The sequence below is a fragment of the Bos indicus genome, chromosome 2 (genome assembly GCF_029378745.1).
Source record: "Bos indicus isolate NIAB-ARS_2022 breed Sahiwal x Tharparkar chromosome 2, NIAB-ARS_B.indTharparkar_mat_pri_1.0, whole genome shotgun sequence".
Lineage (NCBI taxonomy): Eukaryota > Metazoa > Chordata > Mammalia > Artiodactyla > Bovidae > Bos > Bos indicus.
In genome coordinates, this window is record NC_091761.1 from 120120148 (window position 1) to 120146510 (window position 26363).

A 26363-nucleotide genomic window follows, 5' to 3' on the forward strand; every position below is an offset into this window, starting at 1 on the left:
AGCACAAAGTTAAAATCTATGCTCTTATTCCCCCACCCACCCATTCTCATACAGAAGGAAGCATATTATGTACACTTTGTCTTCACTAAATCTATCTTGACATTCTTTCCATAACAATAGATCCCTTGTTCATTTTTCCAGCTGTGTAGTATTCCATTGTGTGGCTTCATGCATGTCATGTCCAGCTCTTTGGGACCCCATGGTCTGTAGCCCACCAGGCTCCTCTATCCACGGGATTTTCCTGGCAAGAATACTAGAGTGGGTTGCCATGCCCTCCTCCAGGGGAGCTTCCCAACCCAAGGATCAAACCCAAGTCTTTTGCATTGGTAGACAGATCCTTTACTGTCTGAGCCATCAGGGAAGCCCTGTGTGGCTATACACAGTCTATGTAATCCAGTCCTTTCTTGATTAGTACCTAGGTGGTTGCTCCTTTTTGACTCTTAATAACAACATTGCAGAGAACACATCCTTATACCTCCGTGATTTCGTAAGTGTTTTTGTATGGATAGGCAGGATAAAATGCCCTGAGAGAGAGTACTCGTCACACAGTGATGGCATGTGTCACTTGGGTAGGTACTTGAGAGGTATTGCTAGTTGCCCTGCGTGGGGCTTGGACTGTTTGCCTTCCCCAGGCAATGACCAGACTTTCTCCACAGTCTGACCAACAGAATGCACCGCTGAACTTTTGCGTTTTTGCCACACATTCACTTGTGTTCAGTGTCCCGGGGAAGCCTGTCTTTACCTGCAGACTGTCAGTCCCCTGCCCGTGTCCTCCAGCACACAGGTCTTCTCCTTCACAGCACCTTGTGCATTTGAAATTATATATACTGTACAGTTATTATTTCGTCAACATTTGCCTGCCACCAGCCTAAAAGCCCCATGTGCGCAGGGACTGTACCCCAGTCCCTGAAGCAACATAGGCACATCAGAGATGCTGACTACGCCTTCACTGGCTGGTACAGTTCCCTGTGTGCCCCACGTCCGTGCGTAGATGGGCTCAGCTGCGACTCCCAGCCCCCTTATGTGGGAGGCATGGGTACTAGTTCCATTGAGCAGATGAGGAGACTGAGGCTCAGAGATGAGGTCAAGGACTCATCAAGGACTTATCACTGGCCTTGTCTCTGTTCCTGAGACCTTGGTTTTACTTCCCTACTCAGGCCCATGGGAGCCCGCCCCCCACCCCCCACCAGCCGCCATCACCAGGAACAGTCAGGCCCAGGTCTGGGGGGCTCCAAACTCAGGATCGGCCCCCTCTCCCTGCCCGCAATGGTGGAGAGTCAAGCCAGGGATTTGTCAGAGCCCCCGGGGTCTTGTTGGCTTGCAGCCTCAGACACCCTGTTTGGTGGCAGTGCCAGGGCCACGGTGACCTGGTGGCTTGTGCAGTCACCAGAGCCCATTCCTGAAGGCCCCACGGCTGTGCTGGCTTTGTGCCCGACTGTCACTCTGCTCCCCAGCGGCTCTTTGTGGCGGCTGCCTGCCTCCCTGCCTCCCATTAATCATGTGTGCAGGATTTATTTTCTCCAGCAATTTATTTCAGCAAATGCAATCTGGGTGTGCCCACAGGTGGGCAGGATGCTCTGTTGCCGCCAGAGTCATGGAGCCCGGCTTTATTGTCAGACTGACAGGCATGACTCACCAGCACCCCCGCGGCAGATGCACCAGAGCCCTAGGGTGGGACGCTAGGTACTCCAGGGACCAGCCCCACCCCCACATCACTGCAACCTTAGCATCCCAAGCAGCCTGGAAGATTCCAGCTTGCTCCCCTGTTTTTTTTTTTGGTTTTTTTTTTTAAACTGGGGCTTTGCAGCCCCTGCCAAGGCCTGCTGGCTAAGGGGGTATGGGAAAGGATTAGGCCCCAGTGTCCTCACCCTGAAACAGCCTTTCAGAGGCTTTTGCTGAAGACCCAGGTGGTGGCTCATTTCAGTTTCCTGATCTGAGGAAGGAAGGGATCCGCCCCACCCCCCGGCCCCAGCATTGCTGGATAACCTGGCCCTGCTTCCCAGGTTCTGACGGTCACAGAGGGAAATAGCTCATGCCAACCCTGCCACCCCTTGCCATGCACACACGTGTCTTCCCTCCTGAAGGCTTTCATCACCCTTGCCCCCCCTGCCCAATCTGTGAGAGGATGCAGCAGCCCAGGACTGAGTAGCAGACATAGCCCTGAGGCCAGGACAGGACGCAGGGGCTGCTTGGCTATGATTTCAGGTCCTGAGTTAGTGCCCCTGGTTATTTGTCCACTTACAGGCCTTGGACACAGGAAGGAAAGGACTGGACAGCAGTGGGCAGGGGCCAACCACCTGGGCCTGGCCCTCACCAAGCCCTTTGCATCCCACCCATGCCCCCGCCTCTGCAGTTTCCAGGCCCCCAGCTCCCACCCCTGGGGGCCTGCTTCCTCCCTTGGTATCCCCCAGGCTCAGCCTGGGGCCCCTGCCCTCAGCCTGCCCTCCACCCCCCACCCCAACCTGGCTGCTGCTAATGCTGCAGATAATTCCTGCTGTCGCAAAGCCATTACCGTGCAAATGGGCTGCATTTCTGTGTGTGTGTGTGTGTGCATGCGTGTGTACAGGGGAGGGGGCCTGGCAGGCAAGGCGCCTTGCTTATGCCTTGCTCACTGCCTTGGGGAGTTTATGCCGTTCCCCACCAACCTCTGGTCCCCTGCCCTGGCTGCCAGCCTCCACTGGACCTTGGCGCTCTGGCCAGGGGGCTGACATGCCCAACTGGAGGGTCCTGGTGTCCCTGTCCTCCCCCTTCTCCTCCATGGGTGGCAGCTGGACTCAGAGAGTAGCTGAACCACCCCCCACTCAACCTTTGAGACCTCCAGGGCCCTTGGGGGACAGAACCAACCTAGGGGTACCAGGTGGATGCTAGGAAGACTTCAGCGGCATTTGAGGCCCTGGCTTCCAGTCTCCCATCTTGCTCCAGCTCTTCCAGGCCCCTGGTCTCCCACCCGTTGCTTCATCTGCCTCCCGTAGACCGCCACCCTTTCCCCCAAGTGCCATCACAGTTGTTCCACCTTGCCTCCTCCTGCCTCAGCACAGCCAGGTCTCCCCCAGGGGGAGGCAAACCCTCTATACTTTCAAGAAGAACCTTTGACTTTTGTGTCAGGAGCCTTCAGTGAACCTTGACAGCAGCCGGGAGGTCCCCATGGGCTCAGGAGGGAGGGCAGGGCAGTGGTCAAGGGAGTGGCCTTCAGCAGCAAGTGGGATTGCTTTTCCTCTCTGCTCCTCCAGTTTCTGGTGATCTGATCTTGGCCACATCACGCAATATTTCTGCGTCTCAGTGGCCTTATCTGCAAACTGGGTCTGATAACACTTGGCTTAAATAATTATTATTAAAGGTATAATAGATTGTATTACATAGAACCACGAGAAATTGCTTATGCTCCAGCTGTTTCCCTGTTAATATTTACCGGGTGAGATACTGCATTAAGTCAACTTTGTATCATTGATAAGTATCTACTTGATGTCTGGCACTTTGCTTTTATACTCTTAATGCTTTGCATTTGTACAAATGCTTAAAGAGTTCAAGCTAACTGAGAAAGCACAAAGAAGAGGTAAGAAGCAAAACAAAATAAAAATAAATCTCCCTGTCAGAAATATAACAACCATTTCCAGAAATCTCTTTTTGCACTGATACAGGTAGAAATTTAGAGTGTTAAATGCATAGAAATATTGCTATGAGAAGGGATCTGACTATTTTAAATATATATTTTTAATTTTAGTTTATTTTCATGAAAGAAAATAAGTGAATAAATGGAAGGAAATTGAAAGAAACCACAAAACTTTAGTAAATGTCTCTTCATCAGAGAGACAATGCGTTCTACAAAGATCATCTCATATTAACAAAAAGATAGGAAATCCATAAGAATAAAAAGTATTGATTAGGGAGAATCTTTCACGTAGGAGTGGGGAGAAATGTGAATATTATAGTAGAAATTGAAGGCGTTAAATTAGCAAATTTCAAAGTAACAGCTGACAACAAGACTGAGAAAAGAAAACTTATGGAGAGCGATCACAAGCAAGGAAGACAAAAGACAAGGAAGAAAATGAGAGGAAACAGGCACAACTGTGGACTGGTTTGCACAGGGTTGAACAATGGTATTCAAAATTGCACACGTACTCAACTTAAAAGAGTTTTGCCTACACGTGTTCTCCTTTCCTAAAGGTTTCTATCATGTTTGAATGATGAGAAAGATGTAGTTTCTGGCATGTAGTAAATATTGACATTTTAAAATAAAGCTGCTGTACTGCTTACAATAGCCAAGACATGGGGGCAGCATAAAAGTTCATCAACAGAGGGATGGATAAAGACGTGGTACATATACACAGTGGGATATACACTCGGTCATTAAAAAGAATGAATAATGCCATTGACAGCAGCATGAATGGACCTCAAGATGGTCATACTGAGTGAAGTACGCCAGACAGAGAAGGAGGGATATCGTATGACTTCCCTTATGCGTGGAATCTAAAAAGAATTGATACAAATGAACTTATAAAACAGAACCAGACTCACAGACCTAGAGAACGAATTTATGGTGGCCAGGGGGAAGGGTGGGGGCAAGGAATAATTAGGGAGTTTGGAATGGACATGCACTATCTGCTGTATTTAACCAACAAGGACCAACTGTTCATCACATGGAACTCTGCTCAATGTTATGTGGCACCCTGGACAAGAGGGGAGTTTAGGGAAGAAAGGGTATGTGTGTGTGTATGGCTGAGTCCCTTTGCTGTCCACCTGAAACTATCACAGCATTGTTAATCAGCAATGTGCTTGTGCTAAGTCACCTTAGTTCTGTCTGACTCTTTGCGACTCCACGGACTGTAGCCCACCAGGCTCCTCTGTCCATGGGGATCTCCAGGCAAGAATACTGGAGTCGGTTGCCACGCCCTCCTCCAGGGGATTTTCCTAACCCAGGGATAGAACCTGTGTCTCTTCTGTCTCCTGCATTGGCAGGTGAGTTCTTTACCACTAGCACCACTTGGGAAACTATAAAATAAAATTTTTTTAAATAAAATAAAAAAATCTACTGTAGCTCTTTTGAATTTATCAGACCACTTTGATGAACTTCATGTGGTTCAACTTAAGGGGTGAACTGCCCAGCCCACAGTGGTACCCACTTGGGCAGACACTGTTAGTAGGAGATGACCTCATGTTCTATGAACTCATCTGGACTTGAGTTTTTGTATTTTGCTTATGTTTTCCTGCTATTTTTTTTTGCAAAATTCCCCGTAACTCTCCAACATTTCTCACTAAATGAAGACAAAAAAGTTGGAGTCTGTGGTTACAGTGGAAAAGCATTGTGACCCTCCTCCCGTCCCCGCAGGATACCAGTGATGAGGGTAGGGGGCTGACCCTGCTGGAGAAGGCCAGAATGAGCCTGGGGGAGGGGAAGGGGTGGGGATGACCCCCTTCTCCTCCCAGCTGTTTTAAAAGGAAAGGGTTGAGTGGAGGAGGATGATGACTGAACGGTTTATGGGATGTACACAAAAGGTTGGGTTCTGAATTGGGGGCATGAAGGGCATGGTCTGCGTGCTTCCATGCCTGTGACCCCTGATGAACATACCCAGTCAGAAGCCAGGGGTCTCGCCAACCACAGAGAGTCCTTCGTGCAGGTCCAGTACCTGTCCATTCTTAAACACCCATGGAGCCTGCAGGAGGACAGGGTGTCGATGTGGGGGCCCCTGACTCGACACCCTGCCCCCAGCCCCAAGCAGCACTCTTGCCTCTCCCTTTTAAAGTCAAGTTCAGCCTAGGAGTTCCTTGGTGGCCTTGTTGCTGTTGTTACTGTTCAGTCGCTCAGTCGTGTCTGACTCTTCGTGACCCCATGGACTGCAGCACTACCAGGCTTCCCTGTCCTTCACCATCTCCTGGAGCTTGCTCAAACCCATGTCCATCAAGTCGGTGATGCCATCCAACCATCTCATCCTCTGTCATCCCCTTCTCCTCCTGCCTTTAATCTTTGCCAGCATCAGGGTCTTTTCCAATGAATCAGTTCTTCCCACCTGTGGCTAAAGTATTGGAGCTTCAGCTTCAGCATCAGTCCTTCCAATGAATATTCAGGGTTGATTTCCTTTAGGATTGAGCAGTTTAATCTCCTTGTAGTCTGAGAGACTCTCAAGAGTGGCCTAGTGGCTAGGATACCAGGCTTTCATTGCCATGGCCCACGTTCAATCCCTGGTCTGGAAACTGAGATCTTGCAAGCCTCGCAGTGTGGCCAAAGGCAAAAAAAGAGTAGTCAGGTACAGCCCAAAGGGCGGGAAAAATCAGAGCAACAACTAAAGCTGACAAGCTGAAGAAGACAGGCCATGCCTGGGGGAGGGCCCTCAGGGCAAGGGGAACCCGCAATACTCAGACACCTTCTGTGCATCAGGCCACACAGGACCTGGGGGGCCCCTCCTCCACTCCACACTGCTGCCCCAGGTCCCTTTCTCTTCCATTCTCGAGGCGCCAGCATCTCCCTTGGTGCCTTCCAGGATCGGGCCCTCGCTATTCTCATCATGTTTGTGCCAGGAGACAGCATCTTATGGATTCCCAGCATGTACAGAGCGCTGATCTACAGCAATGATGACAATCCCTGCCAGCTCTTTGCTGGAAGCCCAGTGGGTGTCCTTCACACCTCCCAGCAAGATGGGTGATATTATCCCATTTCCCAGACTGGCTGAGAAACAGGAAGTGTATGGTTCCCTGGGCTGCCATCACAAATGATCACACACTGGGCAGAAATTTATTCTCTCACAGTTCTGGAGGCTAGAGGCCAAGAGAATCACGGTGCTGGCAAGGTCATGCTCTTTCAAAGGCTATTTGGGAGGCTCTGTCCCATGACTCTCTCTTATTTCCCGTGTGGCCAGAAGTCCTTGGCTTGTCGCTACTCCAGTGTCTGCCTCCATTGTCACACTAGCTTCTCCCTGTGTATCTGTTCTCTTTTGCAAGGACACAGGGGCTTCCCCATTGTCTAGGCAGTAAAGAATCTGCCTGCAGTGCAGGAGACACAGGAGATCCAGGTTGGATCCCTGGGTTGGGAAGATCCCCTGGAGGAGGGCATGACAACCCACTCCAATAGTCTTGCCTGGAGAATCCCATGGATTGATAGGATCCTGGCAGGTTACAGTCCTTGGAATCGAAAAGAGTGAAGCAACTGAGCGCAGTGGATGAAGGGCCCACCCTTCTCCAGTATGACATTCTCAAGTTTTTTTACGTTTGCAAAAACTCTGTTTCCAAATCAGGTCACATTCTGAGGTTCTGGGGGTTAGGACAACATATCTTCTGGGGAACACAATCCAACCCTCAACAGGAAGTGACTCACCCCAAATCACCCAGAGGTACAGTCAGAACCCCCAGGCCTGAGCTCTGAATCACGGCCAGAGCAGCCTGTCATCCGAAGAACAGCCTGAGTCCCCCTCTCCTCATATTTCAATATGTCAGCAGCCGGCTCGTGGGTGCTTCTGTGTCCAGCTGGCCATGTTTGGCCCGAGAAGCCAGCATAGCTGTGGGTCCTACCCTCAGGTCCTGGGACACTGCCCTCAAAGGTGGCCTGGTCAGCTGTGGGTTAGTCACCCCTCCCCCAACCCAGCTGCCCTTTTGTCCACCTCTGGCAAGACCAGAAGGTCAGGGTGATTTGGGGTGAGGGGGGGCAAGCACATCCATGGCCTGGAGGGGCCTGATGGGGGAGGTGGGAAAGGTCCTCCCCCAGAGGACAAGTGTAGTGACCTGGAGAGGCAGTTCCGTCCAGGGTGGCAAGTGCCTAGGTCCCTCCTCACCATTTCCAAAGGCCCACGGTCCCCCTCCCATCCTCCTCTGAAAACAAGAGAGGGCCCAGTGCCAGCAGGGAGGCTGCAGGGCTGGCCCAGGTCACCAGAGTCCACAGGGGCCTCCTGACCCGAGCCTGCTGGGGCTTTCCTGAGGTATTGACTAAAAGGTCCAAGGTTCTCTCCTCTCAGACTTCGCTCCTACCTGCAGGAGGGGTGAGGTGAAGCCACTGTGGCCTCAGAGGGCACCCATGGCAGGAGGGTCAGCAGACAAGGCCAGCTCACCTCGCAGGCAGGAGCCTGGGGCCTGGAAGGGAGGCTGGGAAAGCAGGGGCCGTAGGTGTCACTAACAGCCCCTCCTCATCTCGCACCCTGGACAAAGATCCTGCCCCCAGCCCCAGAAAAACCAGGAGGGAAAAAGGAAGGACAGGGGAGCAGGAGGTGAGGTGGAGACCCCAGCTCTGCCACCTGCTGGTTCAGAAATAACCATGGGACGTGATGGTTCCCACCGACCCCCAACCCTGCCTTGCTCCACTGACCTGCACTCCAAGGGAGACCCGCACTCCAGAGCAGAGGACAGACCAGGCAGAGTGAACGTGGGCCCAGGTGAGAGGGGGCAGCAGACCAGGCCCCACCCAGCAGCAATGAAAGGCAGCTGATGGGGAAGAGCCCACAGGGGCTGGGGAACCTAGAGATCCTGGACGGCTTCAGACAGATTGAAGCTGATGTGCCAGTCCCTGGAGCCAGAAGACGGGCCAGTCCTCATGTCTTCACCTGTTTAGCAAATACAGAGTGTCAGGCTCCGATCTAGGTGCTGGGGACACCATGGGGATGAGGCAGAAAGCCCTCCTCCTGGTAGCAGACAGACATCAAAGAACCGAGCTCACAACCGCAGGTGGCTCCCACCAGCTTACGGGGATACTGCGACACAGCAGTATGTAGATTTAAATCAATTTAAGTTTTTCGGGCTTGCCCGAGACTGTGCCGGACAGAGACCCTTTTGTCACTGCAGGAAGCAGCTCTCATCCCAACATCCAGCCAGATTCTGAGCCTTCTCCACCTTCCATGTTAGAGCCTTCTCCTGGGCGTCGTCCATGGAGACTCCAGGCTCTCACTTGATTAAAGCGCCTCTCCCTCTCCTGTGGGCTTCCCTCATGGCTCAGCTGGTAGAGTCCACCTGCAATGCGGGAGACTGTTCAATCCCTGGGTTGGGAAGATCCCCTGGAGAAGGGAAAGGCTACCCACTTTAGTATTCTGGCCTGGAGAATTCCATGGACTGTATAGTCCATGGGGTCACGAGGAGTCGGACATGACTGAGCGACTTTCACTTCTCCCTTTCCCGAGTGTAGGTGGAGCTCCAGGAGCTCTTGTGGGGTAGTGGGACGGTGAGTAGGGGTCTCCCCTCCTGCTTCATTATTCAGTGTTGGGGTGTGTGTGTGTGTCTTCAGTAACTCAATCGAATCTGACTCTTTGTGACCCCATGGACTGTAACCCACCAGCTTCCTCTCAGACAAAAGTACTGGAGTGGGTAACCATTCCCTTCTCCAGCGGCTCTTCCCGACCCAGGGATCAAACCCACATCTCCCCCATTCCCTGTATTGCAAGAAGATTCGTTACCATTGAGCCATCTGGGAAGCCCAGATTCAGTGTCAGCATCAGCAGAAAGACAAGGCCCTTGCTTCTGATTCACCTGGGCCAGGGAGCCCTAGAACCAGAGTCAAGGCCCTAAGGCTGCTGTAGCTCCTTTTCACTGAAAACGAGAAGTGCCAGGGGCCCAACCTGCCAGCGGACAGAGGTTTCTCTTAGGGTGACTCCCCTGGGCACAGGGCCCTTGCTCTGCAAGGCCCCACACTTGGTTTAATATTCAGCGTATCATGATCTTGAAACTCTTAACAACTGTTGAACAAGGGGCCCTGTGTTTTCATTTTGCATGGGGACCCCAGCACCTTATGGAGCTTGTCCTGCCTGCCAGACATGCGTTATGGCAACATAGGGCTGGCAGCATCTTAACTGTGCTGCCTTTTTTCTCCAAAAGCCACCAGTCTCATTCGCACTGGGTGCCAACTTCTAGGCCTGTGGACACACGTGGAAGGCCCTCTGTAAATGCTTAGGGACCAGCCATCACAGAGGTGGGGGGATGTAGGCCCCTCCCCACTCAGCACTTCCAGAGGCCTCAGCCGGTCAGCGAGTCCTCTGGTTGAGGTGACCTCCACTGGGCACTGGAATGCTAGTCTCTCCCTCTCCCAGCTCCCTGATTCCGGAGCAAGGGTTTCCTTGATTCCTTTAGGAATTCCACTCCTCTTCCTACCTGGCTAGAGCTGTGAGGGAAGACACTCTGTCCACCAACACTGCCATCCCAAAGGCCCTTCTCCCTTGTCCTTTTATCCAGTCCACTCAGAGGAGGGGCCCGGGGGGGAGTGGATTCTAGCAAGAGTGCAGCAGTGACCCCTGCAGTGGGGTGGGGAGAGGAGGGAGCTGTCCACTCTAGAAGATGGAGACTGAGCCCCTTAAACAAGTAGAATCCCACTGGACAGCTGGCAACAGAGAAGTCACTGCTCTGAAGAAGCTATGAAAGGGTGAGGTGACAGAGATGAGAGGACCTGCTGGAACAGTGGCCGGAAGTCCTCTCCATCATGGTCCAACAGGAGAAGCAGGTAAGGAACGCATGCACCCATCGCCGATAATAGAATCATTTCATGAGATGTGGATGTAGACATAAGTTCTCAGGAGGTGACCTGTGGAAGTGAATGAAGTTGACCTGGACTTGGGGTGGTGTCAAGGCACAGGAGAGGGGAGGGCTTGTGATCCAGCCACGGGAACAGGAGTGGCAGAGGAGCCAGAGGAGGGTGAGCTGGGGTCTGAGCGGACTTGCAGTCCATGCTGTGAGCTCCCTAATTTTTCTTTGGCAGTGGTGGGGATCTTACCCTAAAGGGAGGTGTGGACAGTAAATAGACTCAGTATTTTCATGGCATTCCTGAATCAGAGGTATTATTTTTATGAGATGTGATGGTAATCAGGGGGAAAAGGTGTGCAGTGTCCAATAGTCAGGCACAGATGTGTGAGTTGGACCATAAAGAAGGCTGAGCACCAAACAATTGATGCTTTCGAAATGTGGTGCCATAGAAGACTCTTGAGAGTTCCTTGGACTGCAAGGAGGTCAAACCAGTCAGTCCTAAAGGAAATCAGCCCTGAATATTCACAGGAAGGTCTAATGCTGAAGCTCCAATGCTTTAGCCACCTGATAGGAAGAGCTGACTGCTTGGAAAAGACCCTGATGCTGGGAAAGACGGAAGGCAAAAGGAGAAGGGGGTGGCAGAGGATGTGATGGTTAGATAGCATAACCAACTGAATGGACAAGAATTTGAACAAATTCCCAGAGATAATGGTAGACAGAGGAGCCTGGCATGCTGCAGTCCATGGGGTCAAAGAGAGTTGGACATGACTTAGCAACCGAACAATGCAGTGGTGTGATAGTAAGTGCCAAATCATTGGCTCTCCTGGGAAAAAGAGCTCTGATTGTTAGCATTCACTGATTCCCACCAGGGCTGACTTCAAGATACAGAAGTGATGTCACCGAATGCAGACTTGGGAAGAGATGCTGGTGACTGGCTCTCGGGGGCAGGGCTGAGCTGACTCAGACTGGAGTTCCAGGGGTTGGGAGCCTCATTGTGATCAGTGCCCCAGGGAGGCTGGGGAGAACCAAACTCATGGGGCATTGCAACCTTCCAGGGAAGAGAATTTCAAGGAGAAACAAAAAAATCAAGCTTCTTGTCTGCTGCCCACAGTGGCACAGGAGGAACTTGGAGAAGCTGCTGGATCCAGCTGCCCCCTCTCTGCCTCTTACCCATCAACCCCATGGGACCCCTGACTTGGGCTATCTCTGCAGGTCTGAGGTTCTGTCTTGTCAAAGGTGGGACAGGTTCCCATCAGGCTGCATTCACCTATGCAGAAGGAGCAAAAGTGGAGAAGAAAGGACAATGTTAATGAACAGTTGTCATGACAGATCTACTCTGAAAAAAGCACCAGGCCGGGCCAAAGGCTCCCTGGGGTCACCAGAATGAATGGGGGCACCAGGACGGTTTTTTGGGTCCCAGGACATTCTGTGGGGTAGAAGGGCAGCTCCTCGATGCCCAGGTAGGGGACATGGGCCCCTGAGAGCTGCCCATTTGTGGCCCTTCCCATGAGACACAGAAGACTCTCCTGCCAGATCAGGGTCACAGCAACTGAGAACAATGCCGCCCGGGCAGCCCGAGCGGGCCCTGCACAGGGCAGGGGGTCTGGGAGAGCGGCAGAGGCTGCTGGGGCCTGTCCTTCCTGAACTGGGCCACTGTGGGGGGGACTTTCATCTCCCGCCTTCCCCTCGGGGCCACTGCAGCGTCCGCCTGCCTCCGTCTCTTCCCACCCCGCTCCTCCCAGGGCGGCAATTACTGCGCTAATTAGGGCGCTTTGATCATCTTTAGAAATGGCCACACTGGGGAGGGACGCTGCCAAGCAATTAGGGGCAAAGAGGCTGGGAGCTTGGGCACTTCCTCAGGGGGCGGGGCTGCAGAAGACCCTCAGACACCCCCTGCCTCCTCCCCTCCAGGAGTGTCTGCACACACACACCCCCCAACATAGCCGTAAACTCCTCAGGGAATAGAGGAGGATAGGAATACCCCCTCTTCTGCACCCTGGAGATGGGACCTGCCCACCAGGCCCCTCTGCCTGGCCCCCAGCCCAACGGTCAGCTCTTCTGGCCGGTCCAGGCCCCTTTGATGGAGCCGCAGAAACAAGGGCTCCTTTGACAGACGGAGGGGGGGGCCTCAGAGCCCAGATGATGAGACTTCAAAGGTGAGCCCACTACCCTGTTCCCTCCCCCGACCCCGGCCCCCCTCCCGCAGTCTGTCCTCTCTATAGTGCCACCCCCCCAGCCCCAGGCCCCATTTCCCCCTGTGGGCTCCTGGGAGTAAAGGGCCAGGTGAGGGACGGGCCAAGGGAAGCGGGTCATTTTGAAGTGAGAGAACGGAGTCAGATGGTGTGAGGGCCGAGAACTCAGTGCCCAGGAGGCAGGCACCGAGGATAAGCGCCTGGAGGGCGGACCCCGAGGGGGACGGAGCGCCGGGGACAGGGTCACCATGCTGCTGGCTGCGCTGCTGCTGCTGCTGCAGCCTCTCCCAGACCCACAGTCTGCCCACGGGCACCCGCTGTACGTGCGCGTGCCCCCCAGCACCCTGCAAGGTGAGCTGGTCCAAGGAGAGAGGGGTGGTCTCAGGCAGGGGGCCCCTGAGCTTGCTATCTGCACTCACAGGGCCCTTTGGCCCCTTCTGCATCCCCGTCACCCACCTCTACTGGCAGAAGGGGCCAGAAATGAGACACAGGTGGGAGAGGAAAGGGGAGACCGAGGCGGGGGAAGGGGAGGGCAGCTGGCCAAAAGGTGTGCTTTCCAGAAGGTTCTGGGTCCAGCAGGGAGGAAGGGGCCCAGGGCAGCGTCCCCTTGGCTATCTGGGCCCCAGGGTGGGCAACTCAACCCACCATGATCATTTTGTGTCCGTAAGTCCATGTCCTGTAATATCTGCACCTTTGGGGTCCTGTTTTTCCTTCAAGGTTTTTAAGGAAAGGCCCTCCTTTTTTAAGGACTCCAGCCCAGCCCTGTTGAAATCACAAAGCTATCTCAGGCCGAGCATCCGATCCTCTCTGCTCTGAGTGCTGGGTGCCATTCCCTCCCAGGACTCCGGCCGCCCAGCCTGCCTCCCTCCCGGGTCTCCCAAGGCAGGGCTCAGGGCTGGGGCAAGGCGGACGAGCCTGGGGCTCGTCCCCAACCCTGCGTGATGGATTTGTGTCCCCCACAGCTCTGTCCGCCCAGGGGACGAAGGTGTTGCAGGCTGCCCAGAGAAATGCCCAGTGGGCAGTGAATCGGGTGGTGATGGAGATTCAGCACAGACTGCATGAGTGCCGGAGCTGTGCCAACCACACCACCCCATGCCCTGGTGAGCTTGCCCCAACTACCCCGGGGCCCCTTCTCCTGTCCACCCCATCCCTCCCTTCAGAAATCACCCCCTCTTGGGGACACACACGGACGGGGTGAGGCTGCAACCAAGAATAGGTGGGGGAGGGTCTCCCCAGGTGAAAGGGCACACCCACCAGGCTTGGGCACACAGCAGGTGCAAAGACAGGAGGGCTGGCACAGTCTGGGCTCATCTGGTGAACAGTGAGCCGTTTATGACTGCTGAAATAGACCCTTCCCTAGTAGCTCACAGGGCAAAGAACCTGCTGGCAATGCGGGAGACCTGGGTTCGATCCCTGGGTGGGGAAGATTCCCTGGAGGAGGGCATGGCAATCCACTCCGGTATTCTTGCCTGGAGTATCCCATGGACAGAGGAGCCTAGTGGGCTACAGTCCATGCGGTTGCAAGGAGTCGGAAACTGAGCGATTAACACACACAGACACACACAAACACACTACTGGGCAGGATAAGTAAGGGTGGGGTGGTTTGGGGTGCTCCCTGAGGCGGAGAGAGGGCTCAGGCCGAGCCTGGAGTGGAGAAGAGGGGAAGGGTGGCCGTGAGGCTCAGAGGTGTGTTTCTCAGCAGCACCTGGACGAACCAGGCCTCAAGCCCCCCTCCTGAAGGATTCACCTGAGCCAGGTGAGCTTGCAAAGGCTTGTGGGATAGAGGGGAGGGGAGCAGGGCTGAGGGCAGGGTGGACCCTGGAGGGGTCTCGATGATTAGGACGACCGGGACTTGTGCCTCCTGACTTGTGCCCCTTCGGCCTTTCCAGGGCCTTGTGGCGAGAGGCGCCCGGGCGCTGTCAACGTGACGCGGGCGCACGGCCGCATTGTGGGGGGCAGCGCGGCACCGCCGGGGGCCTGGCCCTGGCTGGTGAGGCTGCAGCTCGGCGGGCAGCCTCTGTGCGGCGGCGTCCTGGTGGCCGCGTCCTGGGTGCTCACGGCGGCGCACTGCTTCGCGGGGTACGTTGGGCCCCCGGCCCCGGGATCCCCAGCGCGGGGCTCCAACTCTTCCGGGTCGTCGGGGTGGGGTGCCGCGCGCGAGGCCCGGTCTCTGCTGCCCCCTGGCGGCGGCCGTCTCTTTCCCCGCCTCGGAGTCTTCCCGGGGCGCGCTGTCCGCGGCCTCTGGCTAGCTGGGGGTTGGGGGGTACCCGTGGGCGGAGGCAGGGTCTCCAGGGGGAAGCTTCTCGCATTCCTGTCTTGCGTGTCTCGCGCCGCAGCGCCCCGAACGAGCTTCTGTGGACGGTGACGCTGGCCGAGGGGTCCCCGGGGGAACCGGCGGAGGAGGTGCAGGTGAACCGCATCGTGGCCCACCCGAAGGTGAGAGGGCAGCCCCAGGCCCTCAGACTTGGGAACAGCACCCCCAGGCCACGCCTCGTTTACACGGCGCCGCCACCCCCTCCCCAGTTTAACCCTCGGACCTTCCACAACGACCTGGCCCTGGTGCAGCTGTGGACCCCGGTGAGCCCGACGGGGGCGGCGCGCCCTGTGTGCCTGCCCCAGGAGCCCCAGGAACCCCCCGCGGGCACTCCTTGCGCCATCGCGGGCTGGGGTGCCCTCTTCGAAGGTACTAGGCAGGACAGGGCCTGGGTGAGCCACGCGGGGGCGTGGGGGAAATGGGGGTCTGGAGTGATGGAGCTTGGGAAGGCTGGCGTGGAAGGATTCTGATGCTGTCTTTGCAAAATAATGCCCATCTCGCCAAGTGGGGAAGAATCAAGGAGGGCGGTGGGCAGGGGGAACCCTAAAACAGGACCCCGGCCATCCAGGCCTGAGCCCCTTCCACGGCTTCCCTGTAGATGGGCCAGAGGCCGAGGCGGTAAGGGAGGCCCGGGTGCCCTTGCTCAGCGCCGACACCTGCAGAAGGGCCCTGGGACCAGGGCTACGCCCCAGCAGCATGCTCTGTGCGGGCTACCTGGCCGGGGGCATCGATTCGTGCCAGGTATGAGACCCGCCGGATCGGAGGGTGGTAGTGGGCCACTCCCTGGCGGCGGGACCGCCTCCTTTCCTTCTACAATTAGGCTGTCACTCAACTTCTCTGCACCTCTGTGTCCTCATCGCTAAAATGGGTACAAGAGTGGTAACCCCAGTAGAGCTCAGAGCTGCCTGTAAGGGTGTCGTTGGGGTGAGGGGAGGTGATAAGTGGGTCCACACAGTGCCCTCTCTCTTGCCTCTCTCTTGGTCCTTGCAGGGTGACTCGGGAGGCCCCCTGACCTGTTCTGAGCCTGGCCCCCGCCCCAGGGAGGTCCTGTACGGGGTCACCTCCTGGGGGGACGGATGCGGGGAGCCAGGGAAGCCTGGGGTCTACACCCGTGTGGCTGTGTTCAAGGACTGGCTCCAGGAGCAGATGAGCGGTGAGCACCTTTCCCCCCACCCCCACCCCTTGCCCAGAGTGCCCCATAACTGCCCTGGGACGAGCCCGTTTCTATTCCACCGGCCCCCAGGCTCCTGCATGGGGAAAGCCTATTTTCCTCCCGGGAGGGATTTGGGGGGCTAGGACTTAAAGCGAGGGGAAGGTGGTAAGCTAACCCCTGACGCCCCCTGCAGCCGCCCCCTTCAGCCGCGAGCCCAGCTGTAGGGAGCTTCTGGCTTGGGACCCGTCGGAGGAACCGCAGACAGAGGCCGCCCCACTCTGCACCTTCTACGCCCACCTATGCCTGGGGCCCGCGGGCGCCTGTGCGCGTCTGGCGCACCAGCAGTGTCTGCAGCGCCGGCGGCGATGTGGTCAGTCCGGTTCCCGGGGCAGGGCCGAGGGGGAGCCAGGGTCTGGCCCACGTCTGACCGCCGCTCGGACTCTCGTTCCGCCCGCAGAGCTGCGCTCGCTGGCGCACACTCTCCTGGAGCTGCTGCGGGGGGCCCAGGAGCTGTTCGGCCCTCGCCTGGGGGTGCGGCGCCTGGCCCCAGCCCCGGCTCGCCCCGCTCCGTCGCTTCGGGATCCTCCCAGGCACCCCTCCCGCGAGCAGCGGCTGCACTCAGGTACCCCAAGCCCTTTGCAGCCCGGCCCCGGCCCACCCCAGCGCTGCCGCGCCGTTCCCCTAACCCTGCGTCTCCCCAGGATCGCCTCCCCGGGCTGCTGGCGCTCGGTTCTCTAAGCGGAGATCGGAGCGGCGCGGGGAAGTGAATGGTAATGACGCCCCCTACCGGCGGCCTCAAGGGGAGCCGGCCAAGGGAGGCCGAGTCCAGGAGGGGACTCGTGGGGTTGTCTGTGCTGGGATGCAGTTTCACCCCATCTGGCAGCGGTCAGACCCGCTCTCGCCCTCCCTCGCAGCAGGACGCATGATTCTTTGGGCGGGGGGCGGAACTTGTGACTTTGGGCCCGCTCCAGTGTCCATAGAGGCTGGGCTTTGTGTTACCATTTAACCCCTCTCAACTTCAGCTGCCCCATCCCAGCATGTGGAGGTCTGCCCACTGGGAGGTGTCCCGAGGTTCTGGTGGAATACCACCCCGACTCCACACTAGCGTCAGCTCTCTCTTATTCCTGAGGTCTCTCCTGCCCTGGGCTGGAGCCCTTGCGGCAGAAGCTGGCCACCCTCCAGGGCACCCACGCCTGGATCTTGCAGGTGCCCCCGGAGCGCCTGGCCATGGACTTTAATGAGGTGGGTCCCCAGGCTTCCCAGACTCCTTCACAGTGGCCTGGGAAGGCTAACCTGGGCCAGCCATGCTGGGGAGGGGAAACAGAAGGGACCCTCCCCCAACAGCCTGGGTGGAGGTGGGGGAGGGTGTCCATGGATGGAGGGACGGCTATGGGGAGGGCAGCTGAATGTGAGCTGGGTGCTGGGTGGGTGTGAAGGAGTGGAGAGGAGGTGGGAGTGGAGTGTAGGTGTGTCCAAGTGAGCAGGAAGTGTGCTGGATTAGCGGGAGGATCTGGGGACAGGGTAGCTCTGCCTGTGAGTTTCTGGGGCAAGAAGGAGGGGGACCAGGAGTGGGGTTGTGGGCCCCTGAGCTGTCTGCCTCCCTCCTCTGCAGGTCCTGGCAGATCTGGGCTCCAAGACACTGACTGGGCTCTTCCGAGCCTGGGTTTGGGCAGGCTTGGGGGACCGGCATGTGGTCTTCGGTGGCCTGGTGGGTCTGGAGCCAACCACACTGGCCCGAAGCCTTCCCAGGCTGCTGCTGCAGGCCCTGCAGGCCTTCCGCCTGGCAGCCCTGGCAGAGGCAGAGCCCGAGGGAGCCCGCAAGGGTTCAAGGCAGGGCCGAGGGCTGGGGAGGAAGGGGCGCCACCCACTCAGCCCTCATGGGCCCCCAGTCAGGTGGCCCTGAGCCGGGTCTCCACTCCACCCCGTGTCCCCCCACCCTCATCAGAAACACTGCTCCAGGGCCTGGGAGGGGATCAAGGAGCACGATGACATACCATCACTGCCAGAGTGGGGTGGGGGCAGGGGGTTAGGGCTCCATGTGTTCTCAGATGCACCACCAGAAAATCACAGCTGCTTTAATAAACATTATTTATGATCCACAAAGACCACTCTAGAGCTTCTTTAGGGTGGGACTGGGGTGGGTGGACACTGGGGCTCAAGGGGTAGGGCCCAGCCTCCAGATTCAGCTGATAGAGGTCACAAAGACACTGGAGGAAGGCTGCAAACCCTCCAGCTCAGGATATCGGTCTGCCTCCCAAGAAATGGCAGCAGCCCACCTGCCTGTCCCCGCTGCCCTGTCCATGGTTGCCAGCGCTGCCCCCAGCCTCCAGCCTCTCTGCCCAGCCCCGACCCTCACCCGTAGCTGTGGGGAGTTCCTTTGCCTTATGTCCCTCGGCTCCTGCCCCAGCCAGCCAGTCCCTGTCCCCACCCCCTCATCACCTGCCCCAGTTTCTCTGCCCTGCCGCAGAGCCTAGAGGTGTCAGATTGCATTTCCGGCTGCCTCTTTCCTTTGCACCCCCCCACGCCCCCACCCTGCACCTGTCCCTTTGGCACTCACCCACACTCCCCAGCCCTGCCGACCGGAGGGACAGACCCAAGACCCAGTCAGAGGAACAGGATGGAAGGGTCTGTGTTAACACTAGTGCTGCTGGCCGCCCTGGTCGTGTGTGGTAAGAATGGCCATCACCCTCCCCAAAGTGTCCCCATTGCATGATCTCCTCCCTCCTCGCCCGGGACACCCTCTCCCAGCATCAGGCTCACCTCCCCACTCCCACGGCCACTTTTTTTCCCTGGAGGGGCCGCCCCCCGGGGTCCCACTGCATGCCCAGCAGGACCTCAGGGCAGCGTCCTCCCTGGGCCCCTGTCCCCCACCCTCCCCAGGCAGCTGGGGCTTGAACGAGGAGGAGCGGCTGATCCGGCACCTGTTTGAGGAGAAGGCCTACAACAAGGAACTGCGGCCCGCAGCGCACAAAGAGAGCGTGGAGATCTCCCTGGCTCTCACCCTCTCCAACCTCATCTCCCTGGTGAGCGGCCCCTCCTGGCTGGTGGGGGAAGGGCAGCAGCCACAGCTTCCTGGAGGTCCAGCTGGGATGGCCATGGGGAGGAAGGTCAAGGCCCCAGCCCCAGCTCCAGTAGGTCCTCTCCCCTGGAAATGTGCTCAGACCCTCTCCATGCCCCGTACTGCCTGCAGACCTCAGGTGATGCCCCTTCCCCTCCAGTTTCAGTCCTGGGTTCTCCCCCCACCACCACCCCATTTTGCACTTTCAAGGGTGCATGTGCCCTATGACATGTGCCACATGACACTTTCAAGAGGCCATGTGCCCTATCTGCTTTTTGGCCTGTCCATCCACTCCTGACTGCTAGGGACAGGTCATCATCGTGGTCTCCCCCTGGGTGGGAGCTGGGAGAAGGCACCTGGGGAACGTGTACCGGCCTCTGGGGCACCGGCTTCCTGTTTGATTACAGAAAGAAGTCGAAGAGACCCTCACCACGAATGTGTGGATCGAGCAGGTAAGGAGAACACCCCACACAGAGCCAGCGGGTGGGAGAGAGGATGCAGGGCCCAAATTCCCCTGTGCTTGCTTCTGCTGGGGGATTCCCAGCTTGCTTCAGACACTGTCCTCCAGGACAGACTGGCCCTTGCCTCCCAAGAAACCCCAGACCCAATTGCCCTCACCAGCTACTGCCACCACAGCCCAGATAGAGCCTTAGGTGAATTAGGATCTTCATCTCAGGGAACACTGTCACAGAGGCTTGATTTTATTAGAAGACACTGTCTGCTACCTGTCAGTCGGTCTCCTATGTCCACTATGGAAACAGTCCTCCCTTAGTTGTGCAGTGCACATCCTATACAGCTGTACATGACAGACCTGAGTCCCGCTATGTACCCATCTCCCCCAACCTCTTTTGTCCCAGCCCCAGATCCTGTCGAGTCTCCCCGGCCAGGGAAGTGGTCGGCACAGGGTGTAGGGGGGGAGTGGGGGACCCCAGACAACAGCAGAGCCCACTGCTGACATTCCTTTTGGGCTTCCAGGGCTGGACAGACAGCCGGCTGCAGTGGGATGCAGAAGACTTTGGGAACATCAGCGTCCTGCGTCTGCCCGCTGACATGGTGTGGCTCCCAGAGATTGTGCTGGAGAACAAGTTGAGCCGTAGCCCTCCTCGCCTCCCACCGCCTTCCCACCTCTACCTCCCCCAACCCTGGCCAGCACTCACTGTGGCCCTTGTCCGTGTCCCCCAGCAATGACGGCTCCTTCCAGATCTCCTATTCCTGCAACGTGCTCATCTACCCCTCGGGCTCCGTCTACTGGCTGCCACCCGCCATCTTCCGTTCTTCCTGCCCCATCTCTGTCACCTACTTCCCCTTCGACTGGCAGAACTGCTCCCTCAAGTTCAGGTGCCCCCACTTCTCTGACCGCCCCTCCCCTCCAGGGCACCCTGCCAGGGGCCGAGGGAGGCAAACACTCCCCCCGCCCAGGCAGAGGCCCCATCCCCATCCCCACCATGGCCCCAGCCAGCGGCTGAGACCCACCCTCTGCCCTCTGCCCTCTGCCCTCCCCAGTTCGCTCAAGTACACGACCAAGGAGATCACCCTGAGCCTGAAGCAGGCTGAAGAAGATGGCCGCTCTTACCCCGTGGAGTGGATCATCATCGATCCCGAGGGCTTCACAGGTGCCAGGAGCAGCAGCTCCTGGGTGGCCAGGCTCCCCTGGACACCCGCCCACAGATATAGTCACAGAGCTGCACGTGTGTGTACATACACGGGGACATGGTCACACCGGTACACAGACGTGCAGGTGGACACAGACCCTTCCCAGTCTGGACAGGGTCCCTGGGGTTGATCTGGCCGACGGATGAGGGGGTGGTTTAGTTTTCCCATCCCCAGAGGGCCCAGGGGGTGGTTGGGGCTTTGGCTGTCTTCTGATGTGTGTGCCGCGTGTCTTCCACTTGGTGTGTATGCCGCCCCCTCCCAACGCCCGCCCGCCCCCATCTGTGACCAGGCTCAGACCTTTTATGGGGCCCAACCACTTGCCCCTGTCTGTCAGAAGAGACCCGCATCCAGCTCGTCCCAAGGCTGGTATATCATGGCAGGGGTAGTGATTCCTCTGACTGCTTTGTTATTCCCCAAGGCTCTTATTTGAACCACATATGGCCTCAGCTTTTATTTTTCCCAAGGAGAAAAAAAATCCATCCCAGAGGAAAACTTTGCCCTTGTAGCGTGAAATGTTCATCCCAAGCCCCAGGGAAAGACACCCACAAACAGAACATGACCCCTCCTCTGTGTCCCCACCCCTATCCCCCTTAGGACACTGCAGACAGGCCTGGCTAAGCCCCTGGGCCGGCTCAGTCCCTGCTAGCCCCCCATCCTGCACCAAGCCTCTCCTTGGCCACCTTGCCCAGCCTGACCCCAAGGCGTCCACATGTCTCCCTCAGAGAACGGGGAATGGGAGATAGTGCACCGGCCAGCCAGGGTCAACGTGGACCCCAGTGTGCCGCTGGACAGTCCTAACCGCCAGGACGTCACCTTCTACCTCATTATCCGCCGCAAACCGCTCTTCTACGTCATCAACATCCTGGTGCCCTGTGTGCTCATCTCTTTCATGATCAACCTGGTCTTCTACCTGCCAGCCGACTGTGAGCCCAGCACCCGGCACCCCCTCTTCAAGGGCCCCTAAGCTTGGCCGCCCCAGCCCTGCCCCTCAATTTCCCCGGGAGCCACTTGGCTGGGGGGCGGTCACCACTCCTGGGGTTCCCTGCCCAGGGTCCTGCATGCAGAGCACGTGGCCTGTCAGCGGAAGGGCTCTGTGTCCCTGTGGGACATCCCTTAAGCAGACAAGGCCCCAGGGAGTCCCATCCCTCTTGGACCTCGCTTCTGCCTCTCATGCTGGGCTTCCCAAAGACCCTAGGGAGAACACTAGAGTCTCCCTCTGCTGGGGAGAGATTGGCTGCAGAGCCAATGGGTGGATCACAGGGTCTCTAGGAAGCCAGGGCAGGGGGCATACAATCTATACTCACCTGATTCTAGAAGGTATCATGTCACATGTCATCTGTGGTCACTTGGCTCCAGAACATTTATTATGAGCAGGGCATGGTGAGTGCCAGAGACAAATATGATCCAGCCCTGACCCTGGCAGACAGGGTGGAAAATACAGGATTGGGAGTACAGCCTGGGGGTGGTGGGGTGGGAACCAGAGCCAGGCTGTGAGGCACACTGCAGATGAAGAAGGGGCAGTGGGGCGGGGGCCCAGGGGTCTGTGACCATGAGGCCCACGCCCAGCACTTCTCAGGGGATCAGATGGGCAGGGCAGGGCGGTGCTGGGCTGGGGTCTGGGAGGACATCCTGGGGCTTCTACGTGGGGCAGGACACAGCAGATCTGTGGTCTAGGAGAGCTGAGTGGCAGGCGATTGGCTGACGAGGATGGCAAGTGTTCCTTGAGCTCTCACCCACTGCCAGGCAGAGTCGGAGCATTTAAGACATACTCTCACTCTATCCTCCCAACATTTAACAGTTGAGGAATGTGAGGCACAGAGAGGTTAGGCCGCTTGTCCAAGGTCACCTAGCAATAAGGAGAAAGATGGATGGGAACCCAAGCGCTCTAGCTCCTGAGCCCTGGGCACCATGGCATTGTGGACAGTAGTGCAGGGGTCACCGTGCGACCCTCCAGGCTCCGGGCCAGAGGTCATAGCTAAGGACAGGCTCCCGCAGGTGGTGAGAAGACATCCATGGCCATCTCGGTGCTCCTGGCCCAGTCTGTCTTCCTGCTGCTCATCTCCAAGCGGCTGCCAGCCACGTCCATGGCCATCCCCCTCATCGGCAAGTGAGCAGCCCTCCCCGACCGCCCACCCCTACCCCACCCTACCACTCCCCACCCTGGGCAGGGGCTCCAGACTGTACCTGCGCCTACAGGTTCCTGCTCTTTGGCATGGTGCTGGTGACCATGGTCGTGGTGATCTGTGTCATCGTGCTCAACATTCACTTCCGCACACCCAGCACCCACGTGCTGTCTGAGCCGGTGAAGAAGGTGAGGGCTCAGTAGCCAAAAGTTGGAATATTGTCCAGTGCCTTTCTGCAGCGGAATGCGCGAGGCGCATGCGTACACACGCACGGGCACGCGGGGGTGGTACCCGGGGGTGGTACCCGGCGGCGGTGGAGCGCATGCGTACATGCACTGCTTCTCGACTCGCCCCAGGCTGAATGTTACCCAGAAGTCAGACTTTAAAGAGACTGCAAGATTTCCTTTCTGTGAAGTTCAAGGACAGACAAAACCAGTCTTTAGTGCTAGAAGTCAGGGTGTGGTGATTCCCTCTGGGGCTGCGTAGGAATTGATGGCGGCCAGGCAGGAAAGAGGGGAGCTTCTCTGGTGGCTCAGATAAATAATCTGTGCCCACAGTGCAGGAGACCTAGGTTCGATCCCTGGGTCGGGAAGATCCCCTGGAGGAGGGCATGGCAACCCACTCCAGTATTATTGCCTGGAGAATGCCATGGACTGAGGAGCCTGGGGGGTTACAGCCCGTAGGGTCTCAAAGAGTCAAACAGGACTGAGCAGCTCACACACAACACAGGCAGGAGGGAACATCTTAGATACGTTCTTATCTGAGAGGTGTTTACACAGCGAAATGCTTCTGAAGAATTTCTCCCGGCTATACGAGGACAGTTTGTTGATTCTATTGTGTATTGGTATACCTCGATTCAAAACACAGTGAGAACTGTGGGGGCAGGGTCCCCAGGAGGGGTACTGTACTTGCCTCTTGGCCTCTGCAGGGCTGCCTGGTTGTTTGGGGACAGCTGAGGGGGGTCGTTTAGCAACTTTTCTGGTCTTAGCTCAGCAGTCAGGGCATTTTTCTGACTTTTTGTTTTTCACCCGGAATTCATTTTCAACCAATGAGTTAGTTCTTCTCTATGCTGAGTAATAAGGGAGAACTGGAAGCAACCTAAGTGTCCATCAGTTAGGGATCGGGGGGATAAATGATGGATTGGGGAACACCTTGTGGCAGCCGGGAGTGGAGCCCCGATATTTGGATGAGTGAAGGTGATCCACTTTGTATGATGGCCCCTCTGACCTGCCCAGCTCTTCCTGGAGACCCTTCCCGAGATCCTGCACATGTCCCGTCCGGCAGAGGACGGGCCCAGCCCCGGGACCCTGATCCGGAGAAGCAGCTCCCTGGGCTACATCTCCAAGGCAGAGGAGTACTTCTCGCTCAAGTCCCGAAGTGACCTCATGTTTGAGAAGCAATCAGAGCGGCATGGGCTGGCCCGGCGCCTCACCACGGCACGTGAGTCTCCAGTGGCTTGGAGTTTGGCCCATCCGTGGGACGTGGGGTAAGGGCAGGCCTCATGCCCACCTTTGGCCTGGTGTCCACAGGCCGGCCTCCAGCAGGCTCGGAGCAGGCCCAGCAGGAGCTCTTCAGTGAGCTGAAGCCAGCTGTGGATGGGGCCAACTTCATTGTCAACCACATGAAGGACCAGAACAATTACAATGAGGTGAGTAGCCACGGTGTTGCCATGTACAGGTGTTCCAGTAGTGCACTAATCAAGCATATCCTATCTTAAGGGGGCACAGCTCCCCTCTGAGATACCTGCCAACTTAGATGAAGGAGTGAATGGTGAGTGCAGATTCCAGGGCTGTAAGGGAGTGGGAGCCCCTGCTTATAACCTCATAGCAGTGTGTGTGGCCAGGCACACACTCAGGTATACATGCAAATGCATAGCTCTGTCCTGTTGGGGCCATACTCTGGACCTCCCTTAAGGTCCCTTCTTTCTCCTAGCTGCCAATCACTTTCTGTCCCTGCTCAACTCCAAGCCTGAAACTCCAGACAAAGCCAGACACTTAAAAGGCTGCCTTATATGGTTGTTCAATATTGTATGTGTGCGTATGTGCTAAGTCACTTCAGTCATGTCCGACTCTGTGATCCTATGGACGGTAGCCCTCCACAGTCTCCTCTGTCCATAGGATTCTCCAGGCAAGAATACTGGAGTGGGCTGCCATGCCCTCCTCCAAGGGATCTTCCTGACCCAAGGATCGAACCCGGGTCTCTTAGGTCTCCTGCATTGGTAGGCAGGTTCTTTACCCCTAGTGTATACAACCTGTAAAAATTCTCTCTTGAGATAGGGGCACTTTTTTCAGTTCACATACAGGCTTGTGGCAGCACTGCGTGGCTGGGGGGAGGCCATGGCCCTGCTCTCTGTCTCCTGGACAGATAGGACAACCAGCCCTGCCAGTTGCTGGGGAGCAGGGGGAGGGGGCTGGGTATTTGCTGCAGACACGCCAGCATTTCCCATCTGCTGCAAGCCGGAGGTAGCCCCCACAGCTATGCCAAGGCCGTGCGTCTGTCACCAGGCCCCAGCTTGGGGTGGGAGTCTGTGGTCTGGGGGCCCTTCTCACCCCACTATCTCTTACCCTTGGCCCCAGGAGAAGGACTGCTGGAACCGGGTTGCTCGCACCGTGGACCGACTCTGCCTGTTCGTGGTGACACCCATCATGGTGGTGGGCACAGCCTGGATCTTCCTGCAGGGCGCCTACAACCAGCCTCCGCCCCAGCCTTTCCCTGGGGACCCCTTCTCCTACCTCGAGAAGGACAAGCGCTTCATCTAGAGCCCCTGGCCCAGCCCAGCAACCAAGGCCGTTTCTGGGCGTAGCGGGGAGGGGGTTGGCCTGAAAGGGATGGGCCTGCAGGGGGTCGGGGTGGGGCGGGTAGCTGTGTGGATAGGGGCCTCTGAGAGACCACCAGCTCTTCCTGGGGTGGCTGTATCTTGGCCCTGAGACCCGAGCCCAGTTGGTCCTTGCAAGGCTGGGGCAGAGACAGCTGAGGTCCAGGATTAGAGGGGAGCCCATGTCTCAACGGTGGTTCTTTTGCAAATAAAACCAGGACCCCCTGCAGAAGGTCTGAGCGTGGACATTGGCTGGGGGTGGGGCAAGGTGACTTGTGGGGAGGCAGGGGGCTGGCTTGGGCTTCCCAGGTGGCGCTAGTGATTAAGAACCAGCCTGCCAGTGCAGGAGATGCAAGAGGCGTGAGTTAATCCCTGGGCTGGGAAGATCCTCTGGAAAAGGGCATGGCAGCCTACTCCAGGATTCTTGCCTAGAAAATCCCCATGGACAGGGGAGCCTGGCAGGCTACAGTCCATAGGGTTGCAAACAGTCAGACAGGACTGAGCAACTTAGCACATATGCCCGCAGTGGGCTGGCTTAGGGACCAGGAAGTTTGCACTGGAGCCGGCCTATTGGACCATTCTGTGAGGGGTCAGAGAGACAGAGGCATCTTCTAGCCTCCCCCTCCCCCTGGT

The 26363-nt window shown here is 57.3% G+C and overlaps 2 protein-coding genes and 1 long non-coding RNA gene across 4 annotated transcripts; 2 read left to right on the plus strand and 1 right to left on the minus strand.

Annotated features, from left to right (window-relative positions):
• The first annotated feature begins 12862 nt into the window (after positions 1 to 12862).
• Positions 12863 to 18141, plus strand: PRSS56 (serine protease 56). Its single transcript, XM_019985737.2, has 13 exons — positions 12863 to 12965; positions 13577 to 13687; positions 14317 to 14370; positions 14504 to 14693; positions 14951 to 15050; positions 15138 to 15297; positions 15527 to 15669; positions 15919 to 16081; positions 16275 to 16451; positions 16539 to 16703; positions 16783 to 16851; positions 17211 to 17323; positions 17694 to 18141. Exons 1-13 carry the CDS (start codon positions 12863 to 12865, stop codon positions 17982 to 17984), a joined length of 1839 nt encoding a protein of 612 aa, XP_019841296.2. The 3' UTR covers positions 17985 to 18141.
• Positions 18142 to 18612: 471 nt separating this feature from the next.
• CHRND (cholinergic receptor nicotinic delta subunit) lies at positions 18613 to 25962 on the plus strand. Of its 2 annotated transcripts, XM_019978635.2 has the most exons (12): positions 18613 to 18750; positions 18962 to 19104; positions 19547 to 19591; positions 20115 to 20224; positions 20322 to 20477; positions 20643 to 20752; positions 21515 to 21715; positions 22788 to 22899; positions 22989 to 23103; positions 24151 to 24355; positions 24445 to 24563; positions 25492 to 25962. In XM_019978635.2, exons 1-12 carry the CDS (start codon positions 18699 to 18701, stop codon positions 25672 to 25674), a joined length of 1551 nt encoding a protein of 516 aa, XP_019834194.1. In that variant the 5' UTR covers positions 18613 to 18698; the 3' UTR covers positions 25675 to 25962. The 2 variants fall into 2 exon arrangements, with proteins under 2 accessions (XP_019834194.1, XP_019834204.2); XM_019978645.2 differs by lacking the exon at positions 18613 to 18750 and having other exon boundaries at positions 18966 to 19104; positions 20115 to 20192.
• LOC139177649 (uncharacterized) lies at positions 22130 to 23065 on the minus strand. Its single transcript, XR_011562190.1, has 2 exons — positions 22977 to 23065; positions 22130 to 22638 (listed from the first exon to the last, which is right to left on the minus strand). It is a non-coding gene; the product is annotated as an uncharacterized lncRNA (long non-coding RNA).
• Positions 25963 to 26363: the final 401 nt, after the last annotated feature.

Excerpts from the sequence above, each read along its gene's own strand:
- PRSS56 (XM_019985737.2), top strand. The coding sequence starts at position 12,863 with ATGCTGCTGGCTGCGCTGCTGCTGCTGCTGCAGCCTCTCCCAGACCCA. Across the intron at positions 14,371-14,503 it reads GAAGGATTCACCTGAGCCAG|GGCCTTGTGGCGAGAGGCGC; the intron begins GTGAGCTTGCAA and ends CGGCCTTTCCAG. Across the intron at positions 17,324-17,693 it reads TGGCCATGGACTTTAATGAG|GTCCTGGCAGATCTGGGCTC; the intron begins GTGGGTCCCCAG and ends CCTCCTCTGCAG.
- CHRND (XM_019978635.2), top strand. The coding sequence starts at position 18,699 with ATGGAAGGGTCTGTGTTAACACTAGTGCTGCTGGCCGCCCTGGTCGTG. Across the intron at positions 20,478-20,642 it reads AACTGCTCCCTCAAGTTCAG|TTCGCTCAAGTACACGACCA; the intron begins GTGCCCCCACTT and ends TGCCCTCCCCAG. Across the intron at positions 21,716-22,787 it reads CTTCTACCTGCCAGCCGACT|GTGGTGAGAAGACATCCATG; the intron begins GTGAGCCCAGCA and ends AGGCTCCCGCAG.